The 14,804-nt window shown below is 50.9% G+C and overlaps 1 protein-coding gene across 1 annotated transcript; it reads right to left on the bottom strand.

Moving 5' to 3' along the window:
- Positions 1–1,488: 1,488 nt before the first annotated feature.
- AKAW2_31290S (dynein heavy chain) lies at positions 1,489–14,652 on the bottom strand (the record flags this gene model as incomplete). Its single annotated transcript, XM_041687899.1, has 3 exons — positions 1,489–1,935; positions 1,995–14,299; positions 14,370–14,652. The coding sequence occupies 3 exons, from the start codon at positions 14,650–14,652 to the stop codon at positions 1,489–1,491; spliced, it is 13,035 nt and encodes a 4,344-aa protein (XP_041541737.1).
- Positions 14,653–14,804: the final 152 nt, after the last annotated feature.

Genomic DNA, 14,804 nt, shown 5'->3' with positions numbered 1-14,804 from the left:
CCTGGCTTAGGGTAAATTGCTCCGTCTACGGAGTTCCGGGAAGAGATAAATAGTCTTTACACTAGATGCAGGCCAGCATTCTTTGGGATGATTATATTTTATGATAGTATATGTCCTAGGAATCCTCAGAACACATATCGGGCAGGAATCATTGCTACTGTCCTACAGCATAATTATCGATCTGAGAAGTACGAAGAATCCATGAAGATATACAGACATCGTCCTGAAGGAATTTCACACTATCTGAATATCACTCTACAAGAGGTGGCCGAGATGGTAGCATGGGTAAAGCATTCCCCATGTGCGGGGGTCGCCCATAGCTGAATATATCAGATAGGCCAACTGGGAGAAAGAGAGAATTATCAATATCATATATAGATATCGCTCTCTGAATACGACCCTAGATGGTTGAGGTACATGCAGGAGGCCCAGGTTGTACCAGAGCGTTTGCCATGCTGGATTTGCCTACATGGGGCGAAACGAAATATAGAATATCATATCTGCAGGGGGGTTGAAGATACCTCGCTTGGAAATTTATCGCCCTTTTATTGATTTAACTTCTCAAAGATGCATGTTTGATCCAATCTTGCGGAAATCTTGGTAGCATCGGCCTTCTACTATTTATGCATCTATACAACCAAATACTAATACTCACTCATTCAGACTTGGCATCGCAACACATAAGACCTATTCATTCCCCAAAGGGCCATTGCAACGTGCCTACTTAATCGGGTAGTGCCCTCTCCTTTTCTTCTACCTGTTTAGAAAGCATCCTTGGTAGTAACGAAAAATTGAACAACTATCTGCCAGGTTGCCTTCATCATCTTCTTCTGCTGTGTTCGCTTAGAATTAGATCCGTTTGCTCCAGCACGGAGCAGCCATACAAATTACTAAAGTTGCACCTTCAAGAACCCTACGCCATATTACCTTCCAGGACATGGGTTTCGTCAACACTATCTACTAGGAGGTCGACCCCAATAATCTCTAACTTATTCTGCTCGTATGTTTCTTGTTAGTAATGATTTTAATTAGACTATTTGAATTGACTCTTTCTTTGTTCTATAAGCTTTGTTTCTGCTCTATTGTTATCTAGTTAATCAGTATCGTCCCATATTGAAGGCGAACGAAACATCAACATCGATAACACTAAGGGACTGCTTTTCTTGTTCTCCGTTCGTCGAGGGGGAAGTTGTTGGTGCCGGCACCAACACACTTGGGCGAACCTTGCTCGCTTGTTCTGCCGGAAGCAACCACCCGACCATCTTAGTTAGATATAGCAAGCTAGCAACAGAATGAAGATTGACCTTTAAGACACTCGTCTATCCATTTCGTATGGCATTGGCATCACCAGAAATGGTAGCAGAAAACATACAATCAAGAGAATTAGAGTAGACCAACGATCTAAAATTGAACGCAATGTATAATCTATCAGATACAGGATAAACAAGCGATGTCTCACAACCCCAAAATTCTATTATGCCCCTCAAATCAAGCCTCAATCATCAACTGCTCTCCCTCATCCAACAGCGTCGTCACTCTAGACAGATCCGAAATCATCTTATTACCATGCCCGACCAGGAGCAATTTCTCCGCATTAGCCGGCAGACCCAAGTACGTCGGGGGTTCACGCTCCGGTAGTTTATTGACCCATTCGACAAAGTCCCGAATGCTTGTTCCACCAGGCAGGGTAAGACAGTCGTCATTCTCGACACCAGAAACGATCTTGTGCTCGTCCTCGAAAGCGGCCGGTGTAAGAAGATTAGTCACCAGGCTCTCGAGCTGCTTAAAGTCGGCGAAGTCATCGACCTTGCCGCCGTAGGTCTCGGTCACGAGGGTGCGGATCATGTCCCAGGGCAGTTTCTGAGGAGCCACGTTGGATCGGCCTTGAGCGATGGTGTCGACCCAGTAGTCGATGATGTGGGCAGAGCATTCGTACTAAAGTGATCATGTTAGTGGGATGTCCTGAAAAAGGGGGTTGAGGTGGTTCGGCTTACATCACTGTCGTTAAACTCCCAGAATCCCTTCCAGCCCAGGCTCGGGGCGTAGCGAAGTCGCTCCTGCACCACTGCATGCAAGAAGCACAGAAGGAGGTAGACACGAGCCTTTTCGACCGGTGCCTTGGAGGCCCGGGTAGACAACGAGGACAGAGAATCCTTCATGTTGGCGCGCACACCAGCAGGCTGCTCGTACATGAGCACGCGAGAAGCACGGAGGAGGTTGACTGGGATCTTGGGACTTGATTCCATCGAAAGGAAGAGTCTGAAGTCCTTGTGAGGCTTGAGGGACTCGAGCCTCTTCTCCAAGCTTTGCAGCCATGATGGCGCCAGGTGTACGTTCTTGACTTGAACCCAGTTACCTGCGGCAGCTGCATTGCTGATTGCCTTATCAGCACTCTCAAGACCTTCGTTTGAACCCATCGCGATGTTGGCGCAGGTTGCGTTCATGCGCTCGACAAGAGCATCGACCTTGTAACTGGCGTCGAAACCAGGGCTGGAGCTGAGGGCGATTGGTGTAGTTGCTGTGACTTGGCTAACAATATCCTTCAAGTCGGTGCTTCCCTCGAAGAGTTCTCTGCCAAAGACGGCCTCGATGAAGCGCTCCGCAGTTGGCACGAATCTGTCCATTCTGCAGAGCTTCACAAGCAACAATGAGCGCAGCAGCCTGTCAATGTTCTCTGTGGTCTCTTCCCAGACAACAGGGATTGAGTTCTCCGCGAGCTCATCGCTAAAGAACTGCTCCCATTGCTCGGTGGTGATCGCAGGGAAGATCGACTTGTAGAGCGACATATTGGCAATCTTGTTCAAGACCTGCTCCTTGAGTTCAGGTGAAGTTGACAGGTCCACACTCTCCATCGACTCATCAAGGATCATATCGATGATCCTCTTGTCCATAGGGTAGGGGGCTGCTTGGGCAAGAAGCATAGCAAATGTAATGCGGTCCTTCTGGATCAGTCCCAATGAAGTACGCTGGTAAGTTGTCACGAAGAGGTCTCGAAGAATGATCTGCACGCGTGCTGCGTGGTCCTTTTCTTGTGCGAGGCGCTTGTTCTGGTAGAGAACAGAATTGAAGATATCAACGAAAAACTGCAGGGAGAACTGGTAGAAATGGTTGACATGGTGCAGTTGCTCTAGGACTGCGAAAACAGCACTGCAAGAACGGGCAATGATGCTGTAGTTGAGCGTGATATTTTCAACTTCGGTCATGACTCCCTCGGTTTCCACCATCTTCTTGGAGATTTCTGCTGCCTCCTTCTTCAGAGTCTCGAGGGTCTCGATGACATTGTCATCGTCAAGAATGTTACCGCGCGACTCGTTCAGTGCTTGCAAGAGTCGCTTCTCGAGCTGACGCAGGTGGATCTTGAACTCGCCCTGCAACTTGACCAGATCGGTACGACGCGCGTCTACATCTGGACGCTCGAACTTTAGGACCTCGTTGAGAGACTGGGTCTGCAAACTGCTCTGCGTGACAGTGAAGTTGACAAAGGTTGTGCGACTGCATACGTCCGGTGGGAAGGTGGCAGAAGGATCTCTTGTCGACAGGAAGAGCTTGAAGGATGGCGAGAAATCGATCTCCTGCTTTCCGAGTTGAATGAGAACACGACCACCCGTCTTCTGGTATTCCTTGTTGAGAACATGGTTGAGAATAGGATCAAGATGCTCAGCATCCTGGATGAGGATGGGGTTTCCGAAACGCAGAGCACTCTCCAGTTGCTTGACAAACGAATCATCCAAGAAGCTAGTAACAGTGAGCTTCCTGTCGGTGCTCTCCTTCTCCAAGAACTCGGTGACACGGCCCGAAGGATCGATGATCAAGGGGTACCGGTTGTAGCGTTTCAGAACGATGGCGTTCTCGGTGCAAAGGTCATCAACCGGCAGCGAGTGGTCCTGCCAAGCCAAACGTTCATCGGCATTGGACAAGTACTCGGTAATCGGGTTGTGTGGCTTGAAGTTGATGCCCGCTTGCGTCAGGTGAGTGACCCATTCATCAATCATGGCCTTACGGAACTGTTGATCGTAGAAACCAGCATAAGCAAGGAAGGCTGCCGCGATGAGGACATCTCCAACAAGAGTGCTGATTTGAGTTTCAAAAGACCTGCTTCCCTCCTCCCAACGGGTCCGCTCTGATGACAAACTGTCGAGCAAGCGCACACTTCGATCAACCTTGAACTGCACTCTGGACATCTCCGTCTTGATCGCTTGAGTTTCGCTAATAAGCGCAGCATATTCAGCCTTGTATGTAGCGATACTGTCTTCAAGACCCTTGATGGTGTTCTCAATGGTTTGGGCCTCGGCCTTGGTCTGCAGGGCTTGTTCCTCGAGCTGATCAACCTCTTCACGCAGAGGTCCAACACGGTCCAAGATCTCGGAGTAGTTCACCTGAGCTTCGACCCATTGCACCAAAGGACCGCAGGCCTTACTTGCCCTGTTGACTCTCTCATAGGTGAAATCTTCCTTGGAAAGGAATTCGTTCCGCATCTTGATCCTGTGATTCCTAGTCATCTGTCTTTCGTTGTCGTAGTTGACGATGCTAGCAATAAAGTCATCTCTTCTTATAATACCCTGGATCGTCTTCCAGCTGTCGACCTTGTGGCCAAGCAGGGTGCAGACGGCTTCAAGCGCCAGTCGAACGCTAGCAGGAGGATTACCCATGGAACGGACTTCAGTAAGATGCTGGCGCTTAATGTTGCTGACACTCTTCTGAGCCTCAATGACGGCAGGCTCAGCTTTAGCAAGGTCACTGAGCACAACTTCCCTTCGGGAAGCCACTACCTCCTCCTGCTTCTCCAAAGCAGCTTGAACCTCGAGAGAAACTGCTTTACGTTGTTCTGCCTCTCGCTGGTCTGCGACCATCTTCTGTAATTTATCGTTTGCTTCCGTGTCCTTCTTCTCCAGCTGCGTCTTCTTCTGGGCAAGACTGGCTCGAAGATCGCTGACCTTATCGACGGTATCTCTCAGTTTTTCGAGACCAACGTTCAAGTGTCTCTGTTGTTCCTCGAGGTCTTCGCGCTTCTCGTTGAAGAGCTTCACGTACTGAGCAACAAAATCGAGGTAGTGGCGCGGAGTCAAGAAAGTCGTGCGTCCTTGTTGCTTCTGCAAACGCTGGTTGAATCTTTGCAGCGAGTAATGGATGTAAACCATGGCGTTGATGACTGTGTCTCTATGAGAGGCTGGCAGGCTCAACTCGCGGTAGGCCACGGGGATACTGTCAGGAGCAATAAAGTTCGGCTTATCCAAGTCGACGGATTGCGTGAGTTCAGAGCCAACTTGGAAGAGAGCCTGGTCTGACCAATCGCCCATCCAGTTGAGTACACATCTGTTGAACAGGGCAGGACTGGTTGCAGCCTTCGAAGAAAGGCCTTCCTCGGGGGGATTCATCGTGAACACGACATGCAGGTTCTTGACGATCTGGGAAGTGAACCACTTGTAGAGTTCCTCTTGCGTGTCGAGAAGGAGACCTTGGCGTTGGGCTCCCTCCTTGCAAGCGGTCATCAAAGACGAGAATTCGTCTCCTTCGAACAGACCAGGCACCTCCGCGTTTGCAAGCAGAGTGTTCATGCGTTCCAGGAAACCAGAATCGAGGACGTTCGATTCGTCCATGATGAAACAAATCTTTTCGCCCTTGCAACCGGCGCGACGAAGTACGGTTCTCAGATCGTCATCGAAGTCTTCCGATGAATATTTACCATGCACCTTGATCTGGAACACCTTCAAACCATTCATCCAAGCAACGAAACGAGACAGCGTTGTCTTACCACTACCACTAACTCCAATGAGAATGAGGTGACCCTGAGGCTGGCGGAAGACACGGTCGATGCGCAACGCATGCTCCAGGACATCATTGAACAGCACGAGGGGAACGTCGACCTCTTCGTCACAGAATGTCTTCAGACGAGCCTTGACGAAATCACGCAGTCTCTCCTGTTCAACAGGCACGTAGTTCTTAGACAGCCAGTTAGAGAACAAGATTGGACCCTTCAGAGCCTCCTGGTCATCAATAGTGGGGAAATTGTCGAGGGCAATGCGCCGAACAGCGTCTGCGGTCCAATTCCGTTCGTCTTCCGTAACCAGACGATCCTGGAACAGTCGCAGAGCTTCGTGCGCCCAGATGCGAACCAGGCCTTCGACAGAGAGAGTCTCGAGGGGCTTGATAGCTTCATACACACCACGCACCCATCTCGTAAGTTCACGAGGCGAGTAAACATAATGAGGCTGAATCTTGGGTGTGAACCTAGCTTGAGACTCCAAATAGAATTGCACCATGGCCTTAGTAAGGGATTCAGAGTATCCGCGCAACAAAGGAAGGATCTTCAGAATGGCCGAGTTGAACGTTCCGTAAATCTGGTTCAACGAAACCTCTCCTGGGTAGTCGACCATGACCAAAGGAGCATGGCGCAGGAATCTCTCTGCCATGGCTGTACGTCCAGCATCGGTAGGAGGGTTACAGGCGCCCACGAACTGAATGCGGTCCAAGGTAACCCAGGTCTTGTCCGATGTTCTCCAGAAGCCGTTCTGCTCGACCAGTTGTCTCAAGAAGGAGATTGCGCGTTGGGTTCCGTAACGGTCAGGAGCTGGAAGGTTGATCTCGTCACAGAAGATGACCAACCAGCGACCAATCTGGTTAGGGGACATCACGACTCCATTCAGCGTCTTCTTGTATTCACAGTACTGTTCGAATGTCTTGATCAGGAGGTCAGGAGTGGTAGCACTCGAGAAGTTGAGGCCGACCACTTCCATGTTTGGAAGCTTGCGGAGAGCAGCGAACAGAGTCATGGTTTTACCGGAACCTGGAGGACCGCAAAGCAGCAAAGGCTTGTGCTCGGCGAGCCAAGAGTACAGAACATCTTCATGACGAACAGTGTCCACAGTAGGAATGACCACATCGGTCTGTGTGATGGAGTGTGTGTTGATTTCGATAGTAGGAACCTGGGACTGCCAGCTCGTCCATTCGCACTTGGGCAGGGTGATATCGAAGTCAATGATAGATGCTGCACCATCAGGTGGTAGATCGGTAGTAGTCAATGCAGATACGAACTGTCCGAAAGACTGGCGATCCGCAAGGGGACAGTCACCGGTAAATGACCAAACCAGCGCAAGAAGAAGCTTCTTAGAGATATAAGCCTCGATCTGGTCGTAGTCAAGGGGGAAGTCGACATGTTGGATGTTATACTCGAGAACATTGCGGCAGGCCTTGTTCAGAAGACTGAACAAAGTGTTGAGGGCGCGAATGAAAGTATACTCCATAATATGGTTGTACTTCTTGGCCTCCTCGAGGGCCTGCAGGACGAGGTCTTCGGTCTGCAACAAATGCTTCAGGATGGTGGCCAGCATATCCTGGGCATCCTGAGTCTTGATGGCAGCTTGACCAGAGGGAGCACTGTCGTCATCCAGGTCTTCGAAAGTCCGCGTTCTGAGAGACTCGACGTAGTTCGAAATCATCATAGAAGGCGTGACAGTATCGTCATTAAACCAGACCATACCACAACGACTGACCGTGGCCAGAGTAGCGTACTTCAGGGTTTCGACTTCGAACATGATACGAACATTGGGCGGCAGATTCAGACGTTCACCGTTGGGAAGTGTCAAAAGTTTGTTATCATCAAGCACACTGTTCAAGTTTTCAACCCACTCTGGGTCGACATCACCGTCAAAAACGATCCAGTGCCGCTTGGAATCTTCGCCTCTAAGGTTGTCCACGATCTTTCTCAGAATGCCGGTGAACAAACCATCAGTCCATTCTCTGGTGGTGGCGTCCAGGCTACCGTAGAGAGCTTCCTTAGACATGACCTTGGAGTCAATGATGTGGGAAACGCTTTCAACGCCCTCGGTACGCTGCAGAGCCTGAAGGAGTATCTTCCATGCAGCAGACTTTCCGGAACCGGACTTTCCAACCATCATAACACCATGATGGATGCTCTGGATTTGGTAGAGCTGCAGAGCCTTGGTGATCCACATCTCGCTGTCGACAAAATGCTGTTCCTTGGCGATGTCGCGGATTGCCGCCGTAAGTTTCTCGTAGTTGGCTGGCACGTACTCCACACCGGCGAAGTCTTGCTTCTGAATCTCCAGCATCCTGTCCACATCTTCCCGAACCAGCTTAGGAGCAATGGTCTCCCGAAGACTCTGAACGATGATCTGGGGCTCGATAACTTCATCAGGTCCCAGGTCCTCCTCGGAACTGGCAATTCTAGTACGCTTGAGTCCTCCGGAGCTCACGAGAACACTTTTCAAAGCACGAAGACCAAAGTCGTAGTGTGCCTGTTTCGACAGTTGTGTAGAGCAATGGTCGAAGAAGGGCACGGTCTGCTTCGACAACTGCTTGGCTTGCTTGAAACCTTGAGAAAAGAGCATGACTTCGGTGATCAACTCCTTGTCGGGCTTAGACATTGCAACGCTCCTGAACAGTTTCTTCAAGTTGTCGGGAAGGTTGGACCGTCCAGCATATCCAGGGTTCATAGTAATGAAAATACCAGTGTTGGGGTTCACAGACAACCGTCTGCCAACCAGTTCAATCTGAGCCTTTTCATCAGTCTCACCGTTCTTGAGACCAATTTGGATGTTTTGGATTTGTTGGGAAACAGCAGAGAGGATTCTCTCCTCGAGACGGTTGAACTCATCGAAACAACCCCAGGCACCAACTTGGCAGATACCAAGGAAGATTCGGCCCATGGCCTGGAAATCGAAGGTGTCGTCACAACAGAAGACAAGAGTGAAGCGTCCCAGTTGAAGACCGAGCGCTTTAACAGACTCGGTCTTACCAGTACCAGCCGGTCCATAAGGCGAACCACCAAGTCTCTGGCACAGAGCTTGGGTAAGTGTCAAGAAACAGCGATCCGTGAGAGGCGTGCGGACAAGACGTTCCGGGACTCCCAGGTATTCAAAGCCATAGTTCAACTTCGCATTTGCCATATGAACGTACAGTCTTTGAAGGAAGTCCCCTTCGGGTTGGTAAACATAACGCATCTGAAGGAGCCAGAGGTAGTGCATGGGTGTGGTAGCGTTCGCAGTAACAAGTTTGGAAATAACATCGCGCTGGTGAACAAACTCGGTGATCATATGCTCACACTTCTTTCGACTAATTGCATCCAGTTCACCAAGGACAGTGGCAGCGAGCAGCTCCAGAATCCGAACCTGGGCGTCGAACAAAGATTGAAGAGTGCTGCCACCGTTCTCCAGGCTTCTCTGGACAGCGCTGGTCCAAACAACCTGACTGGCAAGAACAACGATTTGCGCCGGGTAGTTCGCGAGGAAGTCGTTGAAAGCAGTCTGGTCAACTTCTGAGGCGTTGTAAAGCGGCTCGAACTGCTCCACGGCTTCAGCAAGAAGCTCGGCCAGCGTCAACTTCATGTTGGTCTCAATAGCAGTAAGCCAGTCGTTAATTCTGGGCGTTTTGACGAGATTGACTTCCTTCTTCAAGCGGACCTCTTCGCCTTCCTTCGAAGTAAAGCCAACGATGTTGTTGTCGTCATCCATGAGTACACCGGACAAACCAGCGAACATCTTCTTGAAGTGCTTCGCCACCCGGACGATGTCGTTGGAGTTACCGATGATTTCCAGAAGATCCTCATCACCAACAAAGTAGAAGCGAGGGAACGATACACGCTCACGCTCAAGATACTCACCCAGCGCCTTCTGGATCTTGTTCAGCAGCTCGGCCAATCTTTCCAAGGATTTCTGTACACCATTGATGGCCAGTACATCCAGTACAAAGGGAGACTTATACACCTTCTTCATTACAGCGAAGAATTCGGAGTTAATGTTTTGGAAGCGACTGGACTCAAGGGGAAGAAGGTGCTTGATGTCCGCGTTACCAGTGAAGACACCTTCAAGATAGACCCACTGTCTCTGGACATCGATCCAGACATCGAAAAGAACGTGCACTCTGTTCAACTTGTCTTCCCAGGATGTAGCTTCTTCCTCGAACTCTTTGTAGTATGGAGAATGCTTCATCGCCTGAAGGGAGTTCAGGTTCTCACTGCACTTTGCGAACAAATCGTCGAACCCGCGAATGAGTCGGCACTTGTTCTGGTAGTTGATCAGGTCCAGCGAATAGTTCTGCCATGTCTCACGCACGGATTTCAAGAACTCCTCCAGTGCCATTTCACCCTGCGCCTGTGCGATGATATCGCGTATAATAACCTCGCTCGCAGTGAGCTGGAGGTCCCACACATCACCGAGAGTCAGCGACACGAGAGAGAATCGCTTGCCTGGCTTCAGGGCCTTGTAGATCTTTTGCCAGTGTCTCTCACGGACAGCCTCAGACTTCATGTCAGAGAGTAAGGGGTTGACCTTCAGCAGCTGACGCAGAACATTCTGAATATGTTCGAAGGCCGCGTATTGGCGCATCCGACTAGGCATTTCCTTGGTCATCTTGATCAAGCCATCGATGGATTGACGAAGCTTTCTCGGTTGCACGCTTGTCCAAAGCATGTCCCTAAGGTCATTGAGGCTCTTCCAGATAGTCGATAAAGCGGCCCAGACAGACATGAAATCCTGGACCTCTTCCAGGATCGCAGGCAGAGAAGATTCAACGCCGGCCGGGAGATCAAGAGCCTCTTTCGCCTTCGAGACCATTTCATATTCGGATTGGAGAGATTCGAGTCGAGACTGGAACATGCTCAAAGTACGAGATGCTTCTTCGGGGGGAATGGTACCAGACACAGGCTTTTCCTCGTTCCACTGGCTGATAACTTCTGTGATCTTGTCGCTGATAACCTTGTCCTCTGCCGAGATCTTTGCGCGCAATCCTTCTGTCTGGTCCTGGACGATCTTGCTCTTTCGTGCAAGCAATTCGTTCAGCGCGGCCCATTCACCATCGACGTTTTCGACGTGAAGCCAATCACTAGGGAACTGATAGCGTTGGCGTGCGAGTGTGGCCTGGCCTTGCCGGAAAAGGTCAACCTCCGGTTCCCAAACCTTTGCCTTGCGTTTGCATTGCTGAACAATCGTGATGAATGAAACCGCATGGGCCGTGGAGGCAGCCTCCAGGGTCTGGCCTTCAAGATCGCGTCGGGCAGCGGCGATTTCAGAATGAACCTCTCTCATCCGGCCACCGAGCTTGGAGCCGAATCTCAGCAAGATCTCATGCTGCCACTGGTCATACTTTGCATTGACCCGTGTCTGAACCTGCTCGTAATCGATCTTAATATTTCCGAACGACTTGCTCACTTCCGAAGTGTCGAACGTAGCACGGCTCTTGCGAATCTCCTGAAGTAGCTGGAGCCACTGAGACAGATCGTCACCCAGAATGTCATAGACTTGTTCGGACTGCAAGTCCCAAAGGGACTGGAACTGCAGCCACTTGTCGACATATGCAGATACTTCACTCAACCTCGATTCGACTGCATTGTAGACTTGACCCAACTCGTTGGTGCAGTGCTGTGGGAGAGTGGCGAAGCATGCTTCAGACAACTGGACCTTCTGTACGTCAATCGAGATTTGATAACGAGATGATTTGATCTTCTCGAGGTTGCAGATCACACCAAGCCAGTTATCAAAGTGCGCGAACCAACTCGCGCGAGCATATTGGAGCGGTGGGTCAAGATGGAGGAACTGGTTGCGCATGGAGATCTCGTGGGTGAGCTCTGGGAATTCGATGTTGTACGAGAGCGTCTCTCCTTCACCTGTCTGCACTCCGCTGGACGTTTGAAGGCTCTGCGAGCTGTGGGTTGCTTCCTGGAAGGAGTTGATCCACTCGCGAATAGCACGATGAAGACGTTCCCGCAAGATGCCTTCGATCTTCTGATTCAAATTGGCCACCCAATAACCAAGGTTAACATAGTTCTCGAGGTTCAGCTTATCGACGGCAACTTGGATGGCGTCCAGGCGCTGCCTAAATGCAGCCGCTTCGTAAGGGCAAGTCTTGAGTTCATGGGTTGCCTTCTGGATGCTTTCGTTTATCGAAGCCAAAACAGCTGTCTTCGACTGGAGTACAGATGCCGACCCAGCGAACTCCCGAACGAATTGAACATGCTTGCTCTCGCCCCTGGTTGGGATGGCCGCGTCAATGGCTCCATTAGCCAATGCTGACTGCTTGACATGAAGTTCGTAGGAATGCACAAACGATTCCCAACGGAGGGGAACACCCTTTATGATCATACTTTGGGTGTCATTGACGTAGCCGTTCAGAAGAATCGCAACTTCAGTCATGGCCGCAATAGAGCGATTGGTCTGGAGCAAGGTTCTGACGCTTTCCATCAAACTAATGGCGTACGGATACACGCGCTTGGCTTCCTTCGAGATGTTGCTCACCGCATGAGGTACCTGGAAGTTGAGCCAGATGAGGTTTCTGACCTCCTTGAAAAGAGCAATAATCTGCGCGTCGAAATTGACGGTCAGCTCAAACGTGTTTCCTGCGGCTCGGTTACGAATGATGTTGAAGAGACGTCCCGAGATCGTGATATGCCGTCTCTGCACGTCATGCAGCCACGATTCAAAGACTGGTCGAGTATCCAACTTCTTCCGGAACAAGTTGCTCTCGGCCAGAAGCTTCTGACCTTCGGAATGCAAGGCCCAGTCCTCTCCAAGCACGTTTGCTACCTTGCCCATATAGCCATCCAACTGATGCTCAATCTGGCGTGCCCAGACGATGGCGCCTGACACGGGGGGCAGATCTCGCAATTGCGCCATAGCATGTGCTTCAGAGTGGCCATACTGTTGCTTGAACCGCTCATGCAGCGAAGAAATGTCCTGCTTGACGTTTTCGATGAGCTGAGTTTGGTACTCGCCGATTGCACCGCGAATCTTTGGGCGGACGAGAAGAGCGTTGAACTTTGAGAAGACGCGGAACATCTCGTTTGCGTTCTTTGCGGTAGCAAGACGATCACGCAGACGGGCAATGATTGAGTTCTCAACGCGGGAGGTACGTTCATTGTACGCGATCTCCTCCTTGATCCACTGCTGAGTTCCTTCGGGAGAAACATCGAGCACATCCACGTTCCGCAGAGCGGCGTAAGCTTGCGCCACCTCTTCAACTGCGTCGACGTCGCCAATTTCCTCAACGATAACGGCCCCGTCAGAACCAGCTCCGGCAGCCGTATCTCCCGCAGACGAAGTCTTCGGACCAAGGACGTTGACGATCGTTCGCTGCAACTGCTCATGGTTGACCCGGAATGTGTTGATATATTTCAATCTTTCCTGCGTCTTCTCATGGCGCGCGGCGATTTTGATGGGGATGAACTTCTCGTTCCGGCGTCTAGTAGACTCTCGAGCGACATTGGTGAACTCCTTCAGGTTTTCGTCCCAAGTCCGCCAAATCGCACCAGCAGTCTTCATAAGAGAACGGAACTCACGGTAGTCCAAGTGCAAAATGGTCCGGCCCTGGAGCAAGGAGTGAATCTGGTTGTCTAGGTCCCCAGAGATGGCTTCCACAAGAGCAAGAGCACGCTTGATCGGGTAGGGACAGATCTTCAACTTTTTGTTCAGATGGTTGAAGATCAAGTTAAGAGACTCTTGCACCTTCTGCAGGGTAGTGGCCGAGAGAAGTTCGTCGAGCGGGAAATCCCGCATGAGCTGGTTGTACTTCTGCACAAGATCAGTTGCTTCGCGAAGACCTGTGTCGGCTACGAAACTAAGAGTGGCCTGATAACGCTTCGCATGTCGGAGGATATCCATCGTTAGCTGAACTCCGTCACCCCGCAACTGGTTCTCGATTCCTTCAAGTGCGGTTTCCATGGATAGCCAGAAGTTGATCTCTTGGGCGGCCGAGTCGCTCTCGGCATCGCGGGACATCTTGGTAATCGTCTGGATGGAGCGGATCCAGGCATTCACGGTGTTCTGGATGCTATTGACAAACGTACTGTTCTCCAGGATGGCAGGGTCGATCAGTTCAACCGAAGGCTTGACGCCGCGCTTTTCTGCATCGACCAGGGCAGCCTGGACCACCTCATGCAGTGGCAGGTTCAACGCCGGGATTTCAACATTTTGCAGCAAATGCCGAAGTCCAAGTTCCAGTTCCGCGAATTTCTTCTTTGTACTAGACACGCCGGTCTTTGCCTCTGTATCTGTCCTGGGCTTTGCGCCACCAGCTGCTTCTTGGCTCCGAGTGTTGGCTTCGAAGTAGGCATTCAGTCCGTGGTGCACCATTAAGTGTAGAATTTCATAGGGCGACTGAGACGCTCCTTGCTGGGATTGGGCATTGCTGAGCGACGCTGGACCAGGGAAGTTCACGACTTGGATCTGCGATGGTATGGGGAGTGATGGGTCAATGGCGGTGGGCCGTTTAATGAAAACTACCGTAGCGACCGTGGTCGAGGAGGACGAGATCTCGGCGGAAAGGTTGTAGACGTATTTGGACGACAGGTCTGGAAACATGAGATGATTCTTTGTTAGCACGCTGTAGTTGGCAGCAGGGTATGCGCGGAGGCAACGTACCTTCACCTGTCTCCGTTCCATTTGCTTCTTCGGAGGCCACAACATCCTTCTGTACATAGAGGGCAACTTGCGACTCCGACGCAAATCGCGTACACCGCTGCACGGTCTCGTTGTATCTTGCTGGGGAGAGTAAACTGCCGGTGCTTTCAAGCTCACTTCTCAGAGCCCCCAAAGTCACCCGCAGCACTTCGCTCAGGTACTCGATCACCGCATTTGAATCAACCAAAGGTGTTTGCGCTGGCGCAGGGACGCCATTTGACACCTCCGCGTTAGCAACCTCCATAGTTGTAACTCTATGAAAGACGGCTCGCAGAGCTCATAGAGACCGACCGAAGGTTGTGACGTGGATTCGCGACAGAATGCTGGTTTGTATGTTGACGGGAAATGGGCGCGGTGTCGGCTTAGAATGGGGAGGATTAACCGGGAGGGTTCAAC

This window comes from Aspergillus luchuensis, chromosome 3 (assembly GCF_016861625.1).
Source record: "Aspergillus luchuensis IFO 4308 DNA, chromosome 3, nearly complete sequence".
Classification (NCBI taxonomy): Eukaryota; Fungi; Ascomycota; class Eurotiomycetes; order Eurotiales; family Aspergillaceae; genus Aspergillus; species Aspergillus luchuensis.
The sequence above is the reverse complement of the archived record's forward strand: the minus strand, read 5'-3'. Positions and strand labels throughout refer to the sequence as shown.